The sequence below is a fragment of the Simochromis diagramma genome, unplaced genomic scaffold, assembly GCF_900408965.1.
Source record: "Simochromis diagramma unplaced genomic scaffold, fSimDia1.1 OVJJ01000596.1, whole genome shotgun sequence".
Taxonomy (NCBI): domain Eukaryota; kingdom Metazoa; phylum Chordata; class Actinopteri; order Cichliformes; family Cichlidae; genus Simochromis; species Simochromis diagramma.
In genome coordinates, this window is record NW_024387245.1 from 1,190,620 (window position 1) to 1,217,626 (window position 27,007).

The 27,007-nt window shown below is 38.3% G+C and overlaps 1 protein-coding gene across 1 annotated transcript in view; it reads left to right on the top strand.

The window, feature by feature from the left end:
- The window catches only part of bean1 (brain expressed, associated with NEDD4, 1), a 47,540-nt gene continuing 20,533 nt past the window's right edge, over window positions 1–27,007 (top strand). The window contains exons 1-2 of the mRNA XM_040000295.1: window positions 1–704; window positions 8,004–8,123. Coding sequence (XP_039856229.1) covers window positions 8,099–8,123 — 25 coding nt within the window. The 5' untranslated portion in view covers window positions 1–704; window positions 8,004–8,098. The remainder of the gene's footprint in view (window positions 705–8,003; window positions 8,124–27,007) is intronic.

Here is a 27,007-nt window from a genome sequence, read left to right on the forward strand (position 1 = left end):
AATGCTATCCTAAATGTATCGGAGCGTAACTGCGCTTTGTTTTTGGTGAGGGATTTCCTGGCTGCCTGTCTTACTATTGGCATATGCCTGCCCTGGATGATGCGCTTCTCTTCCCAGGCATGACACACTTACTTGGCTGCAGAGCCACGGGACAGAAACACGACGAGGAAGCAAGAGGACAGAGGCAGGCGAGGGAGGTGAGGATGCGGGTAAGAAAAGCGCGACAGATGACGATGATGATGGCGAGGACGGGGATGAAGATGAGAGTGATGATGCTATCGACGAAGGAATGGTCGTAGAAGAAGCGGAAGAAGAAGAACGGAAAATAAAGCTCTGCGGGATCGGAGGATAGTAACAGTGGTGATGCTGATCGTGAGGCAGTTTGGATTGTGAGTACGGGACCGCAGAGGCGAGGATGCTCGGACGCTCGGAGCACCTGCTCGCTCAGTTTTGATCATTGTGCAGGGTAAAACCTCCGGTATCACCGAGAGTTTAACGAAGCGCTATTCTGAGGAGGTGGGCCAAGTCCCAGGAGAGAGAGAGAGAGAGAGAGAGAGAGAGAGAGAGAGAGAGAGCTCTCCGAGGACCTTTGGACTGAGTGCCGGTGATCCAGCAGGGATGTTGTTGTTCTGTTGTCAGTGATGTGAGGCGACATTAAGGAGCTGGTGAAAGGAATCCTGACACATATTCCTACATTTTTGCAGGTAAGCAGCAAATTGCTCTGTATCGCTTTCTGTGTCTCTCTCCTCATCCAAAAACTCTCTCTGTCTCTGGTGATCATATTGCTGCAAACACGTACACCCTTCTATGGAAAGATATAACACTAAATAGGGAGTTACAGGGAGGGGTGGTTGCAGTAAGTTCATGTTGACCTCCTCCTCACAGTATTTTGCCTCCCACAGAATAACATTATGTAATATTCCAGTAGGTGGACAGAGAGGAGATTAACAAGAATCTATAAAGTGTTAGCTGGTGCCATGTAAGTACATTTATTTTATTACTTGCATGCACACTGCACACGCACTCTAGAAACACATTGTGCTAAAGTTACTGCATGCTTGATCATTTAAATTAAAAACATACACAAAACATATAATATATCCTACAGCATGACTTGCAAACAAATGCTGTTCATAAATTGTCACATTAGTGGTTATAGTCTATAAATTGATGTATAGTAACTCTAATAGAATCTCACTACTTAATTAGTGGCTTTTACTGCTATTTTAAGTAGTTTTGTTAATTATAATTTAAAGTTTTACATGTGGGAGAGGGCTTTTGAACTGTTGAATTAATTGAAAAGTGTCCAAGTATTAATTCACATTGACGAGTTATAACGTGAATATGAACAAATGCTGAATAAATGCATATTGTGAGTAAAATAATATATTTTCATACTCTACATTTATCTAACATCCACCACGCTGGCACATTATTGGTGAACTCTGTGACACAGGGGAGAAATAAAAGCGTAAATACAAAAAACACAAATTGTAGGAGGCAATTACATGTAAGGCAAATTTACTGTTGGGTACCACAAACACCGGAGGTCCCTATAGGAGTATTGTAGGCGTGTTGTAGTGATTTTTGGATAGGCTCATCTCTATCTCGCTTGCTCAGCTTTCCTCCCAGGCTTTCCTCCCACACACTTTAACTCCTTTGTTTCAGCAGTGGAGTACAGTAGCCTTACAACCCTGCAGTTACATTAAAACTAACAAAGAGGAATGCTGCAGCCCAATGTCACTTTATCCCTTAGATCAAATACTAGGTTGTGTAACAAATATTCGGGTCTATAAAAGAGGCATAGAAGAAGAAGTACAGATAGCATATAGGTCAACTTGATAAGAGAAATCAAAAAAGCAAAAAATAAATGCTTATCAACTAGAGAATACAAAAAACATGAAATTCCCCAGACATGGTAAAAGTGTAGTTAGCTATGTCCTTGTGTTAAAAGACGTATTTCCAGTTTTATTATGTGTGACATTTTCGGTGACATGTGGGTTGACGGTTTGATCAAAAGAGACTTGCTGTGTCAGGGCTGCAGGCACTTCTTAGTGCTCAGAGTCCCCAGAGAATATTAAAGCTCTGCCATGGGTTATCTAAGTGTTGCCTGTCTCCACTCAGCTATGAAGGTCAATGCTGCGAAAAGCCCTTTGACTTTACTCTGACACACACACTGTAACTTCTAACAAATACTTTAAATAAAGTTGGAGTAAACACTGGTATTGAGAGATTTCTTAAAAATTTATTTATACATTTTTTTTAACTTATGACATCTCATGTTTGGTATCGTTGTGCAGTGACCTTTCAGGTTAAATAGTTCAGTGTAAATGTGCCTGGAGGTGCAAATAGAACAAAGGAAGAACATGTGTTAACTTTAGGAAATTGATGTTTGCATATTTGAATCCAAAGATTTAATGAGGATGTGGAAAAATGACAGAGCCTTGCAATTATCATAAACCCCACCAATCTCTCTTTAATGAAGCAAAATATTATTTGTTAGTTGTGTGCACAAGTAATTTTACAGTGTCTTTCACAGTGGAATTAGATCAATTGATGCTCTTTATCTGCTTTCTATGCTACAAATTACATAACTAATGTCACCATATGTCTTTAAAAATGTGATACATGTGGTTGCGTTGTATGTGATGTATTATTAAGACAACTTAGTGATTTTCCACAGAAGGGATCCTTTAATGCAGTAACAGGGTTAACGTAGATTAAGTGACAACCTTGAAACAAGCGATGAACACTGAGCTCCACGGGGACTGAACTTCCGATCCCCTCACTGTGGGGTTCAGTTCTGTGACCCACCCGTCACAGGAGCTGAACTCCTGGGCTTTAAAGGGTGGCATGGACACTCTAACCAAGGGTCCTGTCTGCCCAGCTCCAATCAGGAGTTGCTCTGAGATTGGTGCCGTACCCAGGACTGACAGGTTGAATGGATGACAGGGCTGTGTGGGCCAAATAGACTGTCAGAGAGAGCTGTGAGGAGATGGATGAGAAGAGGGAGAATGGGACACCGAAAGAACATCAGAGAGAGGGAATACCAGAAAATAGAGCTGAAGAAATGATGGAGTGCTGTTGTGGCTACAGGCAATACCTGATTCCCTCAATTTCTCTTTCTCTAACTGTTCCTGTCCCTCACCCTCACCCCCTTTTCTTTTCCTATCATCGCCTGCTTTTCTCTAATCTATGGGGTATTACAAGCTCTGCACAGTGTCTGGAGCTGTTTTGCTACAGAACGAGTGTAGCACCTTAGAAATGTGTGATAGCTACTGTGACGACGGGCCCTACTTTCTGTATAAAACCACTAAAATTGCTTATAAATCGTAAACTATTAGTTTTTAAAATTTAGGAAATAAAATACTGCTAACAACCAATGAAATGCTAAATGTTTATCAGTCATTGGTTGGTGTATGTTTTATGAATCATGTATTCTCACTCCCAGAACAGAAAATACAGTTATTAAGTCAAAGCTACCTAAACACAAAGTTCTCTTTAGCATTAAGCCTGTGATATCCGTGTTGCACCAATACCCAGCCCAGTAAGTCTGGTGTCTAAACCAAACCAGCTAGTAAAGGCACAAATAAACTAAAGTATCAAAAAAAATCAAAATGGTGAGTATAACGAGACACAAGCTGCAGGTTTGCTTATCACCATCTTCTAAAATAGTATTGTAATCATTATTTTAAACCACTGACGGTGCATGAATGATGGGTGTAGGTTCTGGGTCTGAAAAGTGACGCAACAGTACAAGCGCCTTTAACGTTCATTCTTTTTATTAAATTATTATTTGCTGACTGAAGTCATAGTGACTATGTCCATCTTTTACATACAGTGTATGGTACCTTTATAATAGCATTTAAATAAAAGAACAGACTCACTATATAGTATTTATTAACAAAGGTTTTAAAAACCACTTTACAATAACTAAACAGTTCATTACATACAAAATTATTTTTACTATTTAGTTCATATTAACAATTATACATCTATTCATCCATCTCCATCCATATCCTCCAGGTCAGTGTCGCAGAGGACCTGAGGCATAGCTTAGCTGTCGTGGAGCGAGAGGCAGGGAACACCACGGATAGAGGGAAACAAACAACCATGCATAGTCAGATTTACAGCCACGAACAATTAAGAATCACTTAATCGAAAAATCATGTCTTTAAACTGTGGGAGGAAGCCTGAGTAATGAGAGAAAACCCAAGCAGGCACACAGAGAATAATATGCAAACTTCACATAGAAGCACTCGAGTCAGTCAGCTGTGAGGCAACAGTCATTTCAATTTACAACTGATAATAATCGTTGTTATTGTTCCAAATGATGTTGATGTTATTATTACTATTATCATTATTAATTTTTTTTATTAGTAACCCTATACTGTTATGCATGTAGTATTGCCACACTTTATTGCTTTGGCTGCTTAGAGAGAGAACAGTATTTAGTGTCATCAGTCAGTCTGCATGTTGTCATGTGTTGCAACATATGTGAAGCTCTGGAGAATTGTGGTATAGTAGATGAGTTTCTGTGTTTGATTACAAAATCTAAAGGATATAAATACTATTTCCCACTCTGCTTGTCCAGTTAGAGTTTTCACAAGCCTTTTATCTCCAACAAACTCTCTCTAAGGACATTTACATGGAATGTTGAGAAATTGGCAGTTGTCTTGTGTTGGCAACTACGTAGAGCTCAGCTCTGTGAAGAAATGACATTATTCCTATTTTGAAATTTACAGCTATAAAAACTGAATATCTAGTGCATTTTTTTCCTTTTGTGTGCATTCTATTTAATCAGGGGTGTCAGATTCACTTTAGTTCATTGGCCACATAGAGCCAAGTTTGATCCCAAGAGGGCCAGGCCACTGAAACCATTGCATAATAATCCACAAAAAAAATACCAAAGAAATGAAAAGAAAACACCTAAATCACAATAATGAACAGTCCATCTACAAAACAAATAACAGGCAACTCGAATTGTTTTTGTCTTAAGCAAAATACATGAAATTTCCATAATATCTCAGCAATGTCACTGAAGGTAAATATAACTGTACCAGCACCAGCTCTCTCTATGCTTTGTGGTCTTGCATGACATTGGTTATGTCACTGTCTGTAAGAAACCAGTTAAAGAAAAAAAAATAGTGAACTAGTAGTAGTTCAGAAAATTTGTTCAGAAGTCCTTCTGTGCAGTTTTGTGTTTTAAAAACAAATCCAGCCAGGCTGGACTCTTCAGTGGACTAAATCTGGCCCATAAAGTGGATTAAATAATCCGGTCCATTTTCCCACTGAAGTAACTTGTGTGTAAATATAATGCTGTTTGTGTGGGGGTAGTATTTGTTTTTTTGTCTTTGTAGCTGTTGTGATGTGATGAGCCATTTGCTTTGCTTTTCGTTTGCTTCCCTTGTTTTCCTTTAAAAGCTATATATTGATATAATGATATTTCTGTGTGCTTAGAGCTTTTAAACTTTTACACATAACATTTTATATATGTAATAAAAAAATAAAATGCATCTTCAAAATTTTCACTTTAAAGATGTGCATTGCTGTTGTATCTGTAATAGAGCTTCGTGTAAAGTGAATTCAAACATAACTATATACATAAAATTATATTTTGGGGCCAAAGTACTTACATGTTGACAAAAAAACAAAAGTAATCTTTACTTTCTGCTGTCTTAATTTGGTACTGAATAATTTAAAGGATTTATTTCAAAGCACTTTTATGGAAATGCTTGATGGTAGATTGCAAGTTCCTTTCAGCTTTTTGATTTGGGAAATTACAATAAAAGAAAAAGGTATGGGTGAATTAAACTTGTAAATTGCAGTAAAAGGACAAGGCATGTGCTGCTTTGTTGTCTTGTTAAAGGCTGACAGCTAACACAAAAATCCAAGCGCTGCAGCATCCATCTATTTTCTTCCACTTATCAAATTCAGGGTCACGGGGGGGATGGAGCCTATCCCAGCTGTCATGGAGGAGAGACAGAGTACACCATAGGCAGGTTACCAACATATCACAGGGCTAACAGAAAACCTTCCACAGCTTCACCCAATTTTTAATCGCCAATTAACTTAACGCCCACCTCATTCGACTTGGAAGGAAGCCAGAGGGAGAACACGGAAACACGGATTGGAACCTAGTATCTTCTTCCTGTGAGGTGACAGTGTTAAGCACTGAACCACCATGCTGCCCACAGTGTAACATGTTACTACAAAAAAGGCAAAAAAGCAGACAAAGCTACACTAAACTAAAATCTCCACTTAATTTAATTGAAATTTAGTGTGCTTTATCAGTAGACAGACCCCCCTTAATTTAGTTCACTCATCCCTCTAAGCAGTTCCTCTCTTAGCTTCAGCTCATCCTATTGAATGTTTGTTTGGGATTGAAAGTTCTGCTCTCTCTCACACACGCACACACACACATAAACATAGTCCAGGACAAGACTGGAGTGAGAACAACTCACTATGAATGTGTGAGAGAGGAGAGATCGTTCCGTCTAGCTGCCAGAGTGTGTTGTCCGTAATATCGGTCTGTGTGTGCAGGGACAGTTATATAATAACAATGCAGAAAGCATCACAGGTTCATGAGTCACAAACACACACACACACACACATGCAGGCTCCTAACACTCTCACTGCGAACAGGAAGTGAGGCATTACAATCGTCCACGTGTTCACGATTTATCAGAATCAGAACAAATTGTAGCGTGACATATTATCGCTTTGACTTGACAAAGACAATGTGTTTGACAGCACGGGATGTGTTTACCAAACTCAACTCTGTCTGTAATGACCTTTTCCAATTTCTGTATCTGAATGCGGGATACAGACCTACGTCTCCACTGGTTCACAGCAGCTGTTCATGATTTTTGAGAAGAAAAAAGATGTTCACAATTAAACAAGCCTGTTGGATGTGTAAAAATAGAGATCCTCCCTCATCGGATGGCATGCAATTCATCTCCGAGTTCCAAAACAAGAAGCCTGACCCTCAATAATACTTTTCTTGATGAATAAAAGGTTTTAAAAATGGCTGTGTCATTAATGTCAATAGTGAGTCAGTGGAGCGATGTGATGAATAAGAGAAGTCGACATGTAATGAAACGGAGGAAGTGCCTCTATTGATTAATGCAAAATTTATGCCTGAGGTAAAAGCAGCCTAAGCAACACTAATACATTTTCTGAAATGTGAAAAACATTAGCTTAGTTGTGGTGAAAATAAATGGAAAAAGTAAATATAACAAAGAAAGCTTCAAGCTGGCATCTTGGTGTTTGTTCCTGAAAATAAATTAGCAATACACGGCTTTATGAGGAGGAATAAGCATAATCATTTTACAGAGAGACTGCTCTAAAGTTAAGCAAATCAGAGAAAGTTTTATCCACAGGTTTCTTCTTGCTTTCAGATTTTTCAAAAATTATCCTTTTGATGCTAACGTGTTTTCCTGGCATCATTGTTATTTTGCATAGCTGTTGCACAACTACAGTAGAAGAGTTAAAGCCTCCAGTATACAGTATTACAAGTATTAGATCCTTGTAGTAAATTACCAGTATTTGCCTTTATGTGTGTGTGTGGTTCAGCTATTGATTGGAACGCTTCAACCCTTTGGCCATGTTCCTGAAAGAGCAATAAAGACACACACACACACATTCAAATGTACACATAGATACACTCAAAGGATGGTGTGGGTGGCCACTTGACTGCCTCACAGACAGACAAATACACCTGCACACACACACAGACACACACACACACACATGTGGCCTGGGGCTTTCTAAACACCCGAGCTCAGAGGTTGCAATTCGCACATCACTCTTTGCTACCTCCCTCTTTTCCTCCATCTCTCAGTAAAGCAACACAGCATCTCTCACGTTCTTTCATTTATTTCTCATTGGCCATCCACCCGCCTGCTGTTTGTTTTCTTTCCCTGCCCTCTTTAGGCTCACACCACACATTTTTTTCTCACTAATGTGCTGACCTTCCCATTGTTCTCTGTCTGTCTTTGTAGTTACATGTATAGCAGCACTGTGTCATACAGACCAGTAGAAGTTGGCTTCCTGCCTGTTGAGATGTGCCAATAGGAAACACTTTGAACAGGGGTTCATGCTGATGAAATTGATCTGCTCAGGTAAGGAACAAGTATGACATATTGATATTCGAAAGCCTGTAAATGAACAATTGTAAGGTCAAACTGCATCTATGGGACTTCATTCAAAAGGTGAAAATTTATTCTTTTATGGAATATTTTCTAGAAATTGTCTTGTTTAGCATGCAGCTAAAACACAGCCTAACCCAAACCTGGTCACATGCAGTCTGGAGCACAGTGTGTGAAAAAAAAAAACATATAACATAAATTGTCTTTAACAATGCTATTGATCAGTTTTACTCTAAATGAATCAAGAAAAAGGCAAAAGTTATTATGTCGTGCTGGTACCAGACATAATGAGATTTGTTTTTGTTATTGAGGTAATCCTTTGTTTATTTTTAGTTGGATTACAGGTTGAGCTTTTAAACCCCAGAGAACGAGTTAGACATATTTATAGAAGCTCCCCATCTCAATAAAAGATGAATCGCTGTCTTATGCAACAACTCCTGACCACAATGAAGACAGGATGGAGATGGAAGGACAGAGGAACAGATGGATAGATAGATGGAGAAGCAGATGGATTGCTGGATGCATGGACAGATGCATGACTCTTGCAGATGTGTTTTTTTTCTGTCAAGGTTGCCCTTCGAGAAAAGGATCCATCCTTCTTCACTCCTGTAAATTTCTCTAGTTTCCTCTAGAATATGACTCGGTTCCTTTATCAGTTTCTCTTTCCCTCTATTCACCACTCTTTTGCTCACACCTTTAATATCGCCGTCATTCTCTCCTTTTGACTCTCTCCCACTTTCTCGTTCTCCTCTCTGATCTATTATTCACATCCCTCTCTGACTCTTCTCTTTCTCCCTTGACACCTGAAATCTCTCCATCCCCTTCAGGGTGTTTAGGCCTCCACCGACAGTGCTTCCCTCCCAGGAAAAGAAATAGAATGATGAATAAAAGAACAGAGTGAAGAGATAGATAAAAAGCTTTGGTATGGGTGGCTCTATCGATATGCCAAGGTATTTCTTCCAGGCTGAGCTGGTAGCATTCAGACAGAGCTGAAAAGGAGAGCATTTGCAATGTTGCTGCAGTTTTTCAACACAGAACTGTTTATAATGTTTATAATATCCAGCATTAGTGAGCTTAAATGCAATATTAACTGCAGTGGTTTTTCAATATTTGACCGAATTTCAAAGCATGTTGTGAAATTTTTTCATTGAGCTCTCAGTGTCACTGCATTTGGTTGTTTTGAGGATGACACATGGCAGCAGTTTATCTCTGAGCTTCATTGCAGCTGTGCCCCTGAGAAGGGCATGCATTTCCCAGCTGCCAGTAAAAACATCCACATCTGTCTTCTTTTTCTTGAAAACAGGAAAATACAGTCAGTGAAGACATTCATGGAGTAAATATATGATTTATTCAGACACTCTTCCACCTTCAGCATGTCCATAAATTCGTTGTGTAGATGTCATAATAAGGTGTTAATGGGTGTATTTTAACCCAAACCAAAACCAAGTACTGAATGAGTACTGAAGCTGAATGCTGACACTCAAACTCATGTTACAACTGAGTGCTTCAAGTCACTGTCACCAGTCTCCAAGGTGGAGTTTTGTTGCTATATTAAACTGAACACCAACTCTAACTTCCATTCAATGCAGTAAAACAACCAAAATTCAACTAAGATTAGGTAATAAATGACTCCTTGTAGGAAGAGGATGACACCAAATTGAAAGCAACTGAAAATGGCTATTCAATGAGCTGAAAGTATTCAAAATGATAAATGTTAAGAACATTAACTGCTAATGATCATATAATAAACGGCATCTATTGAAATGTATCATAAGGTATAATAATGAAATAGTTAATGGTCTTGAACTGTAAAGATGTAACAATGTCATAAAGGTTATTTGAACAATTAAGAGAATTTATGTTCTAGTGAACACTTATATTGTCTAAGTATTAAGTGAAAAAGTCTGTGCAGGAGATAAAAGCTAAACATAATCTACATGTAAGATCAATGGCATGCGTGTGTGTCAGATGAAGGCAGATCTGAAATAGAATCTTCTTCCGTTCCTCCTCACTGCACACATCGTCTATCCGCGCTTGCCATATCCCTCCACCAAACCATCAATCATCACATTCCCATGCTTTATGGTAATAGGAGGAAAAACTGCATTTAACGGCATTTTACCTTCTACCTCACCTACCTATCTCTCTTTGTCCCTCCATCCATCCATCTGTCTGAGCTCTCATCCAATCCAGACACAGTATGAGGTTGTTTATTTAAATCTATTTAAATGGATATGAGGCGTGGGCATATACAGGGATATTTCACGGCCCGGCAGGTCAGCAAATATCAAAGCTGTTCCAGCTCACTAACCCCTGATCTCAGGGCCCATAGACATTTAGTACATACCACAGGTGGTCAAAGTTATGTCTATAAGTGATTGTGTATGAGAAATAATTCTATCTATCTATCTATCTATCTATCTATCTATCTATCTATCTATCTATCTATCTATCTATCTATCTATCATCACCTGAAGAAATGAGCGACAGAAGTGATGAATCATGGCTGAAATTAAAAGGAGTGAAACAACTGCTTCTCTTCTAAGATTAAAAGGCCAAACTGGATGAGGTGTCTTGGAACAGTTTAAAGAATAAGAAAAAACAGAAAGTGCAAGGGAGGGGAGAGGAAGGAGAAGTGAAGGGTAAATGTCTTTGCTAATGTCTTTGGTGCCAATATTGACTAACACTGGCTCCCTCTGACTTTAGTACACTCACTGCATCCTCTTCAGATCGTTAGCTCTGTCATTAGAAAATGGACCTATTGGCTCAGTTGTTCATTGTCATCACATTGGATGGATGGATGGACGGACGGACAGATGGATGGCCAAACATCACATTTTCTTAATGGAAATATGAGCTTCTGAGATTTAAATTCAGTGTCAATGTTCAGTGAGAACTAATTATTTTTCAAGGCTACTTCCTGACAGGGTGGACTGTGTAACAGTGAAATGTCAATTAACCAAATTTGGAACAGGTGGGACAGTTAAGAAAAAAAAATCCATCCATTCAACTTTCAGCTTCCATCTTCTGAAAGATAGAGGTAGATAATCAAGACAAACATTAGAATACATTCAAAAATGGTTAACAGTGTCACATGTAAAATTAGCTAGATGTGTAAAGATTACTTAGATAGTCAAAGGCAGAGGATGTTACTCATCTAATTTCTCACAACAGTCAATTGTATCGATTAATGGAATTAATGATTGGTGGTTCATAATACAATTTCATAGCACACCATCATGTTATGTAACATCTTGATCCATGGAAATGTTTCTATCAGTCTATGACTGAGTCCAGACGGGAAAGGGGGTGCAGGTGCTGTTTTAACACAATTTAAAACATTGCTTTTCATCCCCTCCCTTAAATTTTTTTTTATCATCTTATCCCTCTCCACCCTTTTCTGGCTTATTTCCCCTGCACAGCACTTCTGACAAAGAAGGAAAAAAGAGAAAGACCTAAAAGGGCAAAGCAACACAAGGATTTACACACTGAAACCCAAAGAGAGACTGAGACAGCATGTGAGGGGGAAAGGGTCAGGGAAAGAAAGACATCAGTCTTCTAATTCAAAGGGGAGGTGTCTGTCTGAAATGGAATTCTGTGATATGATGTTAGGGATTTTTTGGTTTTTTATTTATCAGACTGCTCCAGTTGGCCCTGTGCACTCAGCACTTGCTGGACTTGGTATAAGCGTACTTTAGTGACCTGACAGAAAGACAGAAACGCATTTACTGCAATTCAATATAAGTACAGAATATCAGATACAGTACAAGTTGCGAGAAGCAGACAGATTTAGATGTAATAGATAGTATACAGTTGCAAAAGAAAAAACATTATAGATTTCAACACCATTTCCAAACAACTCCAAGTTGAATTTTCACCTAACCTTATGAGTGTTGTTCGCAGAGGCTAAAAATTGCCCAGCTGGGCATGTGGCCGCCTGTCAAACTCTCAGTGGACACTTCTGCCTCTGCTTCTTTCTTTTTAAAATGTCAGAACAATTTCTCAGCTTTTGTCTGTTCAGTCAGGCTTTAAAGGCGATAATGTTGTTATGGAGATAATTGTGTAACAAGAAAGTCATCACAAAACTGTTAAAAAGTCATTTTTTGGAACTCGCAATGATGACCACTTTTTTTCAGTCAACCGAAGAGTTTATTATTGGCAGGTTTCAACAGTGTTACTAATGAAGGTAAAATATCAACTGAAAGTTTTATAACAAAATTCTTACATCGAATTTTCAAATCTACTCTATCAGATAAACTTATCAAATAAAAATAAGAAGAAGAATAAAACATAGATACATTAACTATTATATACATAGTGCCTTTCTACTCTGATCACATTCAGACATTGAAAGAGCTTTATAAGTATTCTCTGCCTATCATGCACAGTTTCAAACTCTGCATGGGGGTTTAATCGGATTGGGAGCAATTTGGGCGATCGGTATGTTGCCCAAGGACACTGACATGTGGACTGGAGGAGATGGAGATCGAACTACCGACCTTCCAACTGGCTCTGCCTCCTGAGCCACAGCTGTTGTTTTTGACTTCATGGTGTTTTGGCTTTCATACAAGTCATGAAGTCTGATGGATGACTGGTAATATAAGCAGAACAGGAGTTTTAAAAAGTAATTGTTTTAGTCCACGTGACCTGACTTTCTTGCACCTTGTATCTTAGCTGTACTACATGCTTGCTTTAAACAGGTTTTTAGTTTGTAATGTGTTCCTGTTAGAAGAGTTATTTTGAGTCATTTTTGAGTGTGCTACTGAAGCACAAATGCTCCCAAAATGCAATGCACAAAAGAAATGTAGCATCTTTTCAAGTAAAAAAAAAATGTAAGTTGTAGTGAAACAGTTCCACAAAGTATTCAGTCTTAAAATGTCTCTTTGTTCAGTTTTTTTTTATCACCAGCAGCTTTCAAAATCTGAAGTTTCTTTTTCAGTTGGTCTACTTACTAAAGAGGTTTAGTGATGCTGGTGTTCACCCCAGCATGCATCCCAGGGTGCCTTTTCAGAGACACAGCAGAAATGGATGAAAGCAGACAGTGATGGACACTCTCAAGCGAGTAAGGGTGTACTGCCATCTTGTCAGCTGCTTAGAGCAACAATGTGGAACCACAAGAGAACAGAAGTGGGGTAAGCAGGTGCAGCTGTCACCTCACAGTCAAGTGTGATAGGGTAAGGCACCTGTCACTCAAGAAGAAACAGCCCTGCAGAAACTCTAACCAGTTCAACTGAGGTGTTTTGTGTGAAGTGACAGTGCTCTAAAATGTAAGAAGGGTAACAGTAAAATGTTATCCTTTATCCTTTATGCTCAAGGCTTTTTTCCACTTGGCAAAGAGGGACTGGAGGTGTTATGTTGTGACTTGTGGAAGGACTCAGCGACAGGAAATTAGTCACTTAATCTACAAATGCATCTGAGCTTTACAATCTCTTGTGAGAAAACACTTTATTTTAGTGAATTTTCCCACATGACTTTAGTGAAAATGGTCAAGGGTGCACATGGGAACACACAGCAAACAGTATGGTGTGTTTACTGTCCGTGTGTGTGTGTGTGTGTGTGTGTGTGTGTGTGTGTGTGTGTGTGTGTGTGTGTGTGTGTGTGTGTGTGTGTGTGTGTGTGTGTGTGTACAAACATGCTATTTTTTGCTGTCTTGATTTACAGTACCAATCATAGCTGGATATAAAGTGCTCCCTGAATTCCTATGGCTCATTTTCCAGTCTGTACTGGCTCCATCCTGCTCACTGAGCAATCATAATCTCCAGTTATTATAAATCAAAACTGGATTTCCAGGGATGACTGACCAATCACAAAAAGTATATACTGCAATCAGTGGTAGGATTTATTCAGTGTTGTGCACACCACTGAGATACCACAGTCTGACTATGTGGTTCATATGTGCATGAAAGAATATTAATACATATTTCTGTTCCTCTGCACATTGACACAACTAGTTCACAGGACACCCAGTAAACCTCCCAGGTCTCTGATGCACCTGCTCATTAAAAACTTTCCCTTCCTGGTTCTTGCCAAATCAACACCGCCAACAGCTGCAAGTACATTTTACTTTGAACTAACTAACTAAGTGGACCAGTGAAGGAATTTGTTTGGAGCCGTGTAAAATCAGCTGTCTTATTATGCTTGTGTTCAGCACGATGGTAGCCTATTTGCTTCTACAACCAATGGACACAAATAGTTGGCTATAGTTACCTTGTAACAACCCTTTGAGCACTCACATTTGCATGTTATAACCAATCAGCATGTTCTAGGACTGAAAAATGAAGCCAATGTGAAAGCACCAGAAACCACAGATCCCCACAGACACTTATGTTGAAATCCCTAATTTTAGCTATAAAAACCTGTCGTATGCTTATGGTTCCCCATTCATAACAACTGCAAGTTTTATCAGGTTTAAAGTTCGGTGTGTGTAGCTATAGTTTGTGCTCTAGTTTTGCTTAGTGACATACTAGTATTCTATTAGTCTTTTAGCACCTGCACCCTGGCATTAACTAATTCTGCTCTTGTGTCCAAGACAGTAACTTCTAGCTCCAAAAACCAACAACATAGCAGGCAAAACACTAAATTTGAGGGTTATGAAGCCTAGAAACCACTGGCTGATGTCACCATGACTATGTCCTTGTTTTCAGAAACTATGTCTGGCTATAATCTGTATTAATTAGCTAAATAAATTATGTTTCGGAGTTTGGATAATCTTTGCTAATTGCCTATCACCAATATAGAGAGTGGCACCAGTCTTACGTCATTATATCCACATTATAATTAGCATGGAATTGACCTAATTTGACAGCTGTAAGTATTTATTTCCTCCTATAGATTAAATAATAAGTAAGCCAAAATACAATAAGAATTAAAAATTCTAATTTGATGCCAAGTGTGAACCTCGGTATGCTTCAGACTCATTCTTCATCATGTAAATGCTAACAAAGCAGATATAGTATTTAGGCTAGTTTGACAATGCTACACTGATAACCTAAATCCTCTGACAGATTATTTTTTACAATTCATGATTGATAATATCATCTAAATTATCTGGTTAGTGTGCCAGCAGTTGTTTATGGAGATAAGCAATCCAAACAAGCGATTAACGCAACAATAAAGGATGGTAGCAGATGAATGAATTAGAAAAGAGGTTGATGATTAAATGAGGGGAAAGCAGGAATATGGGCCAGCAGGGTGTGATAATATGTCTCTCTGTCATCTATCTCACATGGGAGGGCGAGAGACAGAGAGCGATTAAGGGGATGTATGATGTATTCTGACCCATATTCTCACACACAGCATGTTTTGTGACCCACATACTACCTCGTCCAATTACACATCTAAATGTTATACTAACATGTGTGTGACTAACTGCTTTCTGTGCGTTATCAAGAATGAACGCACAGTTGTACCTAGAATATGAAGCTTTTAAAGCTGGTTAACCTACATTCTGTTATGTTCTGTGGTTTGCTTTCAAAAGATCCTGGCAGCTCACTTGATAGTGGATAATATATTTATTTTATTACATTTCAATGTTGCACTTCAGAAGTTTTACATTTATATTACATGATAACATCGGAGCGCAATCTGATCATCTATACTTACCAATGATTGCACAACCTTTCTTGGGAATAGTTGTAGTAGTTGTATAGACCCTAATAAGCATGGCAATAGCTTAATATGAATAGATCACAGGCCCATGGGCGAGTGATTTAAAACATCACTATTCCTCACACTGCAGGAATAAGCCCTGCCGAGTTGTTTGTGCTTGTTTCTTGTTCATAAGACATTGGACATTGGCCTGTTTTACATCTTTGCTGAATCAGCGTTGTGTAGCCAAGTCATCACTCAGTTTATACTACTGTAGTTGTCCATCATCTTGATGACGTTCATCAGGATGACATGTGTAAAGCTTGCATAAAGCTTTGTGAAAAGAAACAAATCCTCAGTATATGATAAATGAAAAATGCCTTAAACAGGCATCACCCTCATCCATCTTCCTGAGTCGCTTAAAGCATGCATTTATGTTTTTTCTTTTTTACTCTTTTCTTACTTTTACCATTATTTTTCACTTTCTTGCACCTGTGAATACAGACATAACCAGCCAGCCCACAATAAATAAGCTTATACACAGGGGATAGTTATGTAATACAAATAGTTCACCTAATGTACTGCTTTTTAATTATATTGTCCAACCGATCAGAAAAAGCTGAAGTAATGGTGTACCCTATGTAATCTTCAGTATTTATTAATGGCTGTTATGATTTTGTAGTGCTGTATTTTAATACTTTAAACCTTTGAGCAAGGATCACTAAACACGAGGAACAGCCAACCCTGCTTCTAACATAAAATCCACAGTTATATAATTTATGAAAATTATGTTTTAAACCAAGGCAGCACGGTGGCACGGTGGCTAGTACTGTTGCCGCACAGCAAGAAGGTCCTGAGTTCAATTCCAACATCAGGCCGGGGTCTTTCTGTGTGGAGTTTGCATGTTCTCCCCGTGTCTGCGTGGGTTCCCTCCGGGTACTCCGGCTTCCTCCCACCGTCCAAAGACATGCAGCTTGTGGGGATAGGTTAATTGGATAACCCAAATTGTCACTAGGTGTGAATGTGCAATGAATGTGCATGTGTGTCGGCTGAGCATAAGCAGAAAAAAATGACAAATTGTTGAAGTGGAACTCTAATTTGGACACACACTGAAGTATTGTGTTCAGAAATAAATAACAGTATACAGTTTGGTAACATTAGAAAGCTTTACTAACAGCTTCTGTGACCCATGGCTGACATTCTGCCCGTGGTATAGTGGATGTACTCCAGGACTCAGTGGCATCACTTTGGATGTAGCAGAAAGTACAACACCCAAACACACTTGACACTCTCGTCCAGAGAGAAGAGGAGTGCTTTAGCTTTTCTTTGTGAGGTGTGAAGTTACTCCGAACCCGAAACTAGAAGAAAATATTTCGGCACATGCGAGGCACTTTGCTGTTGTTTTCTTCCAGTGCGAATGTAGGTCCTCCTGTTTTTCCTTCTCCAATTCCTCCTCCATTCCCTGCTCCATTGGTAATGGAACATGATGGTTTAATGGACAATGTTCTCCCTCGTCCAATGCCAGTCTTCCTGGCATTCATTCAATACAACAACAGGAAGGATTAAAGACCGAAAGGGAAGGAGAAGAGCAAGACAGCATTGAAAGAGAGAGGAAGAGAGGAGGATGAGTGAGAGATGTTCTCTTTGTGCTTCCTGTTGTCCTTTGACCTGGCAGTAGGAAGCTTAAAACTTTTCCAGTCACTGCACAAGTGAAGAGATAACATCTGTCATTTAATGTCATGACTGCAGCACTCACAAATTGACACTGTTTGAAAAAATTCTGTTGCATTTAGAGGATCAACATTTTTTCATAAGACTGTAAATGTTATTATTATTACTACTACTATTATTATTACTATTATTATTATTGTTATTGTTATTATTATTATTATCTGCAAATTAGTTAAATGAAGGACATTGACAACATAGAACTACCTTTTGTTTTATTTTTTCATTGCAAGCCTCTTTCTTTACTTTCAGTACCTCACAGGTACAGGTTTTTCTTTTTCCTGAATATCCCATATAAAATAGCCATGTTTGGCTTGATTCATTCTGAAAGCAATAGTTTTAGTGTCAAGACTGATCACATGTTAGAAAAGGAGGAAAAATATTGTTTCTGCAAGCAGTGCAATATTTCTGCCACCCAGACAGGTTCACAGACTGGATGTTAACCTGCTGCTTCTGATGCTGAACACAAGTGTTCAGCATCAGAAGCAGCAGGTTAACTTCACAGTGTGACACATAAGCTTTGTGTAAAAATGGCTATTTCATTAGTTATACTTTGCAATTATTGGTTGGGCCCCTTTTGCCTCCAGAAGTACCTTAATTGTTTGTGGCATACATTCAACAAGAGGCTGGAAACATTCCTCAGATATTCTGGTCCATATTGACATGATGGCATCATACAGTTGATTTGCAGATTTCCAACACATCCCAAAGGAGTTCTATTGGATTAAGATCTGCTGACTGGAGGCCATTTGAGTACAGTGAAGTCATTCTCATGTTCAAGAAACCATTCGAGATGGCACAGTGTGTTATCCTGCTGGAAGCAGCCACCTGAAGATTGGTACACTGTGATCATGACGGTATGGGCATGGTTAGCAACACTACTCATGTAAGCTGTGGAGTTTAAATGATGCTCAGTTCATACTAAGAGGACCAAGTGTACCTAAAACATTACACCACAACCAGCAGCCTGAGGAAATGTGAAAGCGGGATGGATCCATGCTTTCACTTTGTTTATGTTGAATTCTGACACTACCATTGAAATTGTCACATCAGAAATTAAGATTCATCAGACATAGCATCATTTTTCCAATGTTTTATTGTCTAACTTAGTGAGCATGTGTAAATTGTACCTTTAGTTTCCTGTTCTTATAGCTAACTTGTGTGACTTCTGGTGAGGTCCTGTCCTGTTTTATCCCATTTGCTTCAAGGTTCAAGGTTTTATGAAGTCAGAGTTGCTATTGTGCTCTAGTTGTAACAAGTGGTTATTTGAATTACTTTTGCCATCCTATCCTTTTGCTGAAAGCACTCTGGCTATTCTCCTCTGGCCTCTGACTTTAACAAGACATATTGGCCCATAAAGCTGCTTCTCAATGGGTAATAAGGAGGTATTTTCTCTTCTTCAGAACATTCTCTGTATCAGAATCAGAATACTTTAATAATCCCTAATAAAATTATGTAAACCCTAGAGATGGTTGTTTGCAAATTTCCAGTTTGTGAAATATTCAGAAAAGCCCATCTAGCAGGTCTTCATTCTTAAATACATCATGGCGCTAATTAAATACTTGCATTAACGAGCAGATGTGTAGTTGCATGAGTGTATGTCACTAGTTTTGGGGGGTTTTTAAGCTTCATGAAATACTTTGGAAGAGTGTCTTACTGAAAGAAACCATCAAAAAAAAAGCTCATAGCCAAAGTAAGAGAGACCCTGAAGGCTTCTACCAAAAACAATTAGTTTGGAAATGTTCCTTATTTTGTAATGATAAACAAATAAATGTAACATTGCATTTGAAAAAAAAAACACCAGCTGAGAGGTTAATTAGTGTCTGTGCTAGCTGATGCAATCCAGCATGGGTTAGATGCACACAGAGGGGTTTTCAAATGCACTCAAATCTCCGCAGTCCCTGCTAAGCATGAAAACTCTGTACAAAGGTGCATTAAATCATGTCAAGACTCTCCCAGCAGTGGTAAGTTAGACATATTGAAGTAAAGTGCCAACTTTCTATTCTTTCTAGTCTTTTTTTTTAATTAGCTAAACAATAATGTGTGGAGCACAAACACTTTTGGCTTCATGTCAAACAAAATAAATCACCCAACCAGACACTGCCAGCAATTATTTAAAAAATGTGGTTATGAAAAATACATCTAATAGACTAATAAACCCTCAGTAGTCTCCCTTGTATACCTTTAGATACAATAATGAACCCACTACAGAATGTGTCAAAATGTCAGTCATTGTGAAGAAGAAATTTACAAGAATGTGATTGTATCATGTTTAAATGACACCAACGATTCAGTGCCAAGGAAAGAAAAACAATTATAAACATGCTGATTCAGAATATGTGTACAAAGTGACATGTTCTTAGTTTCATTAGCGTCCTGCTGAGCACTAGCTGTTTTAAAGACACAGTCAGGTAACGAGTCAAAGAGAAACCAATTAAAACTAGCTGTGAGGTTGTGAGCTAGTACACACAGGTTCACTGTGCCTTGGCATTAAATCTTTGGAGCTCTACTGAAAAGAAAAAGCCAATTTTTCATCTTTTCAGAGAAAGACTATCCGTGAAGCAAAGGTAAGCGACGTTGCCTCAATGTCTTGTGAATGAGAACTATTATAAAATATACTTTTATTTATTTGTTGTTTGTTTGTTTTCTAATTAAAATGCTATGTTTATTCCAAGTTTTTCCGCATACATATATAAACACAGACTACAACGGGGTATTAGGGCCACATTCAGGAAAAAAATAGTTCATTTTGAAATTAAAGTCAGAATTTTGACATTAAAATCAAAATAACAGTTTGAAAAAAAGTCACAGAACTACATTAACACCATAATATCCCTCTGTGTGGATGGTGCAGAGAGAGATGTTTCATATTAAAGCAGCAATAAACAGTGGAGGAACTACCTCTTCCTAATAAGTAAACACACGTCTTCACTATGTACTGCTTTCCGGTACCGACACAGTGGATAACCACAGCAATATGTCTGTGCTGTCTGGTTGGAAAAGTAGTGCATTTGTGTCCGTTTAGCTGTGGAGAGGTAAGAATTGCACGTACATAACCAGATGTGCTTGTATGCACTCTTCAAAAAAGTGAGATGGGCTTAGTGTGACACAGATGATGCTTTGTGCAGGTTGAATACTGATTGGCAAAAAATTTGGCCTGACCATGAAAAGGAAGCAACTGTGTCATTTACTACAAAGGGGGAAAGAAAAAAAAGAATAAACATTTTTCAAAAAAGCAGCTTAAGAAACACAGACAGTAGTAATTTCCATTGTTTTTAACACTGAGTTTCACATCAACTCATTGTATGGTACAACTTTGGTTATCTTGGCAGCTGGTTGAAAGACCCAAAAGAGCACAAGCAAGAATATCCAACAGAAATATTGTTCCACATATTTTTGAAACTGGACCTTGGTGATAATGAGCAGCAACATCTAGATGTTGGTCCGCTAAGCTGCGCTTAGGCTCTACCTATGATCGATGCACAACAATGCCGGCTCTTAGGCCCAAATTCTAGAATAGAATTAGTACTTTCAAAGTCAAAATATTGTCAAATGGTATACTGGTACTTGCACTGCATCTTTCTACTCAATTTGAGCACTCATAGTTCTTCTACTATCTATTAACCCATTCACACACTTTCATTCAGCTTACCTATACCTAACTACTTTTATCAAACATTGACACACACACTGATGAATTTGCTGAGGATCTTGCCCAAGGATGCTTTGACACATAGACTGTGGGAGTCAGGGATTAAGCCACTGACCTTTTGATTTGTAGATGCCCCCACTCTAGCACCTCTGCTATAGCCATCCACAAAGTCTTAAATGCAACAACAGGAACATTCAAAGCATACTTGCCTGTAACTACAGAATCCTGAACAGGTAATGTGCATAAAAATTGGAGGGAAAGGATGTATGTGTTCCTCAATGATAGAAAACGCTTCATTTATTAAACCCTTTTTGGATGCCAAAGAGTTTTTGGATTTTTTTTTTTAAAGGTTCATAAAAATAAAACTAATGGAAGATTTTATTTTAACGCTGAAGACTGGAGAGGTCAAAAAGAAACAGACATACAGCTATTAAAGAATACTGAATGACACAAAATCAGTCATAGTATTTAAATCAAAAGATGTGCAACTGTAAATGTATCCATAATACTGCTGTCAAAATGTCCCCATTTCAAATTGAAAAGCACGTTTAATTAATTGACTGCATGCTAACAAGGTAAATGGCCGTATATTGTGGTTGAGATGTCTTCAATATCACTTAGGCTGATTGGCTTGAAACCCCTGCTGTGTGGTCAGACACTTGCAATGATGATAATGCACCCTAATGAGCATCCTGAACGAATTGCATTGATACTGATTGTTATGTGTAACTGCCTTAATTGCCCCTCAGTGTCAAATGTGCTAAATGTTGTCCATTAGCTAATGAATGAGCTAACTTAAAACACATTTTCTAGACATACAGAGATTTTGAAAAAAATCAGTCACCTAAAAACAACTAACTTAGTTCCTATGCAATATTTTGATCGTGTGTTGTTACCTTGGAAAAAACTCTTCCTTTGATCCTATTTAAGAAAAAATAACTATATGCAAGAAATGCATTTATTTATATAAATTAGGCAAACCAATTCATCTTTCTACTGCCTACAGCAATCCTCCATGCTATGTTATGAGAAACATCTCCTAATGACTTACTGTATAGTGCGTCTTGATTTACCATGGAATAAACATTTCTTCAAGTCACAACATACACATCTGCTATTTGACACAACTTTATCTACCATTGTAGCTAACCAATCAGACACACACAGTGTGACTGTGAGCAAAAAAAATGCACAAATGTAGTAAAAATGATACAAAATTATGAAAATTGATATTTTATTTCTTTTAATTTAATTTGTTGGAATGTTCAGTAAATATTATAGTTTCAAAAAATATAATTTCCTGGCAATTATTTAATGGTTAAGGCTTTACAGGGCAAATCATATTTCATCAGAGCTGTTATGTTAATGTATATCGCAGTACACCAACAAAAAACAAAATGTCATAATATTGTATATATAATAATTGTTTTCATAACAATATAACTAATCACTAATCCAGCACTAGCTAGAGATTGCTAGCACTTGATTTGACCCACTTCTACCTAATTCCCTAAATTTTTTATGGCAAAGATTCAGAAAGGTTTTGGAACCATTTCCCAGAAACTGTGGTCTCTTTTGACATGAGAGCATCACACAGTTGCTGCAAATTTGTTGGCTGAACATCCACGATGCCAGTTTCCCTTTCTAACACATTCCAAATGTGCTCTATTGTCTTGAGATCTGGTGACCATGGAGGCTGTTCAAGAAATCAGTGTGAGTTTTCTGATTTGGCATGTTATCCTTCTGTCAGCAGCCATCAGAAGATGGTTACTAAGGAGCACAAAAGCCCCTTTTCCATTAGTACCTACTCGGATTGACTCACGACGGTTCACCATGGTTTTCAGGGTTTTCCAGTAGGTCATAGTACGTGGTACCAGGTACTTTTTTTAGTACCTTCTCGGCCGGGGTTCCAAGCGATCTGAGCAGGTACTAAAATGTGAAGTCGTCAGACTTGATGCCACTGGTTGGCTGTTCAGTAGCGTCACTCGATGAGTCATGAGAGTGTCCCACCCCCCTTTGCAGTGTTGCTATGACGGAATCACGCACATTAGGTAGTACTGGATTGTAATGGAAAACCAGTCGATCCGAATAGAGTTGTGGCAACCCATGATGAGTCGATCAGACTATGTGTTCAAGATGGCACCGGGGGTCATGGCACGCTGTCTCTCATACTGCAATGTTTATGTTTTGTGTTCTTACTGGTATGTAATGTGCATCGTATGAGCGACATTGTGTTTTTTACTTGTATTGCTATGTATCACTTTTATTTTATTTATCTCTTTAGTTTCAAATGGTTTTACAGCACTTTGTTTGAAAGCTCTTTATAAATAAAGTTATTATTATTATTATTATTATTATTATTATTATTACTACTAATGGAAAATGTGCTAAAGTGTGCCAAGAAAAAAAAAAACCCTACCCACAATAAAGGATGAATTTATGCTTTCAGTTGAGATGTAGTAAAAAAACATTAACTTTTTAGATGGATGAGAGAAAAGATAAAAGGTAATTTATTCATGATTTGAGTTGATAAAATACCATTTTAGGTCGTTTGGAGTCAACAAATAAGCCCTATAGCAGTTTTTTGAGAATCAGTCATGCTTCCTCACAATGAGACTTTATTGTAAAATAAGGCACAAAGAACTTTTTCTACACTTTGAGTTCAGTGTTATATACCTTAAGATATTTTTCTTTGATCCTCGTTGTCTGACAGAGATGTCACTATTGGCTTGAGTTGATTTCTTTTTCTTTAGTTTTTTCTTTTTTCCTATTAAACCCTTCTCCAGGAGAAACTCTTTCTGCCTCAGTGTCAACGGATGTACACTGAGTCAGTGCTATGGTATACTTTATATTGAAGAGAAGGTGGCTGTAACGCATAATGACAAGCTGTCAGATTGAATTTGAGCAGCTGCTTGATGCTTCTGTATAATTTGTGCAGCTAATGTATAAAGTGATGCAGCATGCACAACAGCAGTCAATATGAGAAGCTTCTAACCTTTATAGTTTATGACACCCTTAGTGAGTCACCAGTCTGGATAGGTACACATGCATTTATTAGATGCAGTTTGACCTTTAACACCAGATAAATATCCAAGGATTAATTGTGAAATTAGATACATGCTTATATTCATGCCCGGATCATCAACGTACAGAAGCCCGGGCACAAAAGCCCTAGCCAGCTTGTTTGGAGGATCAGACTTTTTTTTTTCTTCAGTAATGAGACATATGAAACAGGAATGTGTGCATATATGTACACAGCACAATTCTTATTGGGAAAAAAATTCCAGTAACCACTGAAATACAGCTTTAAATAAAACCTCTAAAGTACATGCCAGACCTTTCTTTTATTTATTTGTTGTTTGTTTGTTTTCTAATTAAAATGCTATGTTTATTCCAAGTTTTTCCACATACATATATAAACACAGACTACAACGGGGCATTAGGGCCACATTCAGGAAAAATTATAGTTCATTTTGAAATTAAAGTCAAAATTTTGACATTAAAATCAAAATAACAGTTTGAAAAAAAGTCAAAACAATACAAAAGTAGATATATACAGTACAGTGCAAAAAGTACGAAAATGAAAAGCTTAAAATAATAACAATGTAAAATGGGAACAATCTAATGCTACCCATAGGAAATGTTATCAGGAGGCATGGCATGATACTAATGGTTACACCCCTGTGTAATAAAGAGGATGTACGTTGTATCACAAGAGACAATATAACAGCTGATCCAGCTGTTTCACTAATACATCAACACAAGGCATTTTGTAGATCACACAGAAGTCGAGGCAGTTGTTTGGCTTAAAACGACAACTTTAATCTCCACATTTTGACTTTATTCTCTTTTTTCTTTTTTTTTCCTAGAATAGTACTTTGATTTCAACCTCAAAATTTCTAGATTATTCTCAGAATTATGAATATATTTCTTTTTAATGTGGCACTAATATTACTTCTTGCAGTTATGCTCCCAGGTAAGAGTTGAAACAATAATGAAGTACAGCTCAGAGAGCTTTTTTCAGGAAAAGCATGTTTGGGATGTGTATATTTAAGAAAGAAAGAAACATTTTTTTCTTTATCAAAAACTCAAATTAAATTAATAAAATAATAACACGGGTATAAAAAAAAAAGAACTGGATACTGGATACTCAGTTGTTCTTTGGTTGTGAGGTTCAGCGGGCCCTTTATTGGTGGGTCAGCCTGGCTCCTGTCCAGTCAAACTTTGAGGTCATAAATCCATTATGACTGTGATGTACTAATCTCCAGATTGGCTTGCAAGTCATCACACTGAACATCTCAACCAATTTAAAATTAACTGCAATATTTCATCACAATTGTTTGCATTTTTTTTCTATAGTTATGCTGATGACACCCTGGTTTACATGGCTACACCAGTTATGAAGTCTCTGCATTGACTTCATGTCTGCTTCAGAATTAATTTCAAGATAATTTTAGTGGCTGTTGTATGAAAAGTGCTCTTTGTGATGACTCCTACTTATTTTTCATTCCCTCTGTCTGTTTTAAATTGTCTGGAATTTTTATTATTAGTCCTTGTAACAAACCACGGCAGACCCGATGACATTCCTGTGCTTTTCAGCATCTTTATTAACACCTGTTTTCACACGTATGTGTCATGGCGCAGTGGCCCGTGGAAATGGGATGGACTCAAGTGCAGTTTCAAACCCGGAGGCCTGAGGTGTGGTGTAACGAAAAGAGACTTTATTTACAATGCTCAGAGGCTAACAGAAATTGCAGACTAGAATTAATGAACATAAACTAGATGTCTGAGGCGAGAGAAAATACTGTGACTATAACTAGATGGCAGGGATAACTGGGTGCAGGTACTGGGCAGGGGAAACTGTAGCGGGCCAGGGCACTGAAACAGAGGAGAGAGCAGTCAGGGGAATCCCACAGAGGGCTGCGAGTGAATCTGAGGATAATACACTGAGCTGTCTTACAAGCTTGCAGGTGGGGGTTGCGTGGAGGGGGGAGGCAGGAGAGGTCCAGGTGGGTGCTGCATGCAATGCAGGGAGGCAGGCAGGAGAGAACGGCAGTTCCAAAATGGGGAGGGATTACCGGCGGCTGCAAACTTGTATCCAGGAGAGCTTGGTAGGTGGGTTTCAGGGGCTGACGAGAAAACAGAGGAAATAAGGTTAATACACACGATGAGTCACCAAGGAACAGACGTGAGGCCGAGAACTGACTAAAGTTGGCAGATAATCTGGCGAAGACCAGTTGAGTGCGCCGGTCATAAATACTGCTGGTACGATTGCCATCAGGTGAGGAACAACAAAGACTCCACCCAGTGGGGAGGAGCCGATGCTGTGGAAAACCACCCAGACCACGACAGTATGGTTGCTGTTCAAACACACAGCTGCAGCTCTCCCGCTGCCAGTTCAACTACCAACATACCAACAACAACAATCATGGCAGTCAGGACCAGCTTTTTATGCAGGGGAGGCATGACTGCAGATGCCACGCAGTCGTGTCCATCTCGCCTGCAGCGGCATCGCAGACCTCCCCCCGCCACAGTGGTCCTTTGTGCTACTTCATGTTTTGTGTTAAAAGACAGGTGCTCAAGTGTTTTTACTTTTATGCTTTGTCTTGAGTGAGTCGGTACCTTTAGTGTATATTTTTAATCTGCATTTTCTCTTTTTTCAGGTTATTGTGTCAGAATTTGCATGGCTTTTATTTTACTATGATAATTTTTGGTGTACATTTGAAATTCTTAGAATTAAAGTCTTCATTAATTTACTTCCAATAAATACATCAGATTAAATACAAATAAATACATCCAAATGTTTTGTTTTGGGGATAATAGGCATAAACCTTCTAACACAAAACCACATGTTTTCCATACCATAGTAAGTTTATAGCTTCTCTTAATA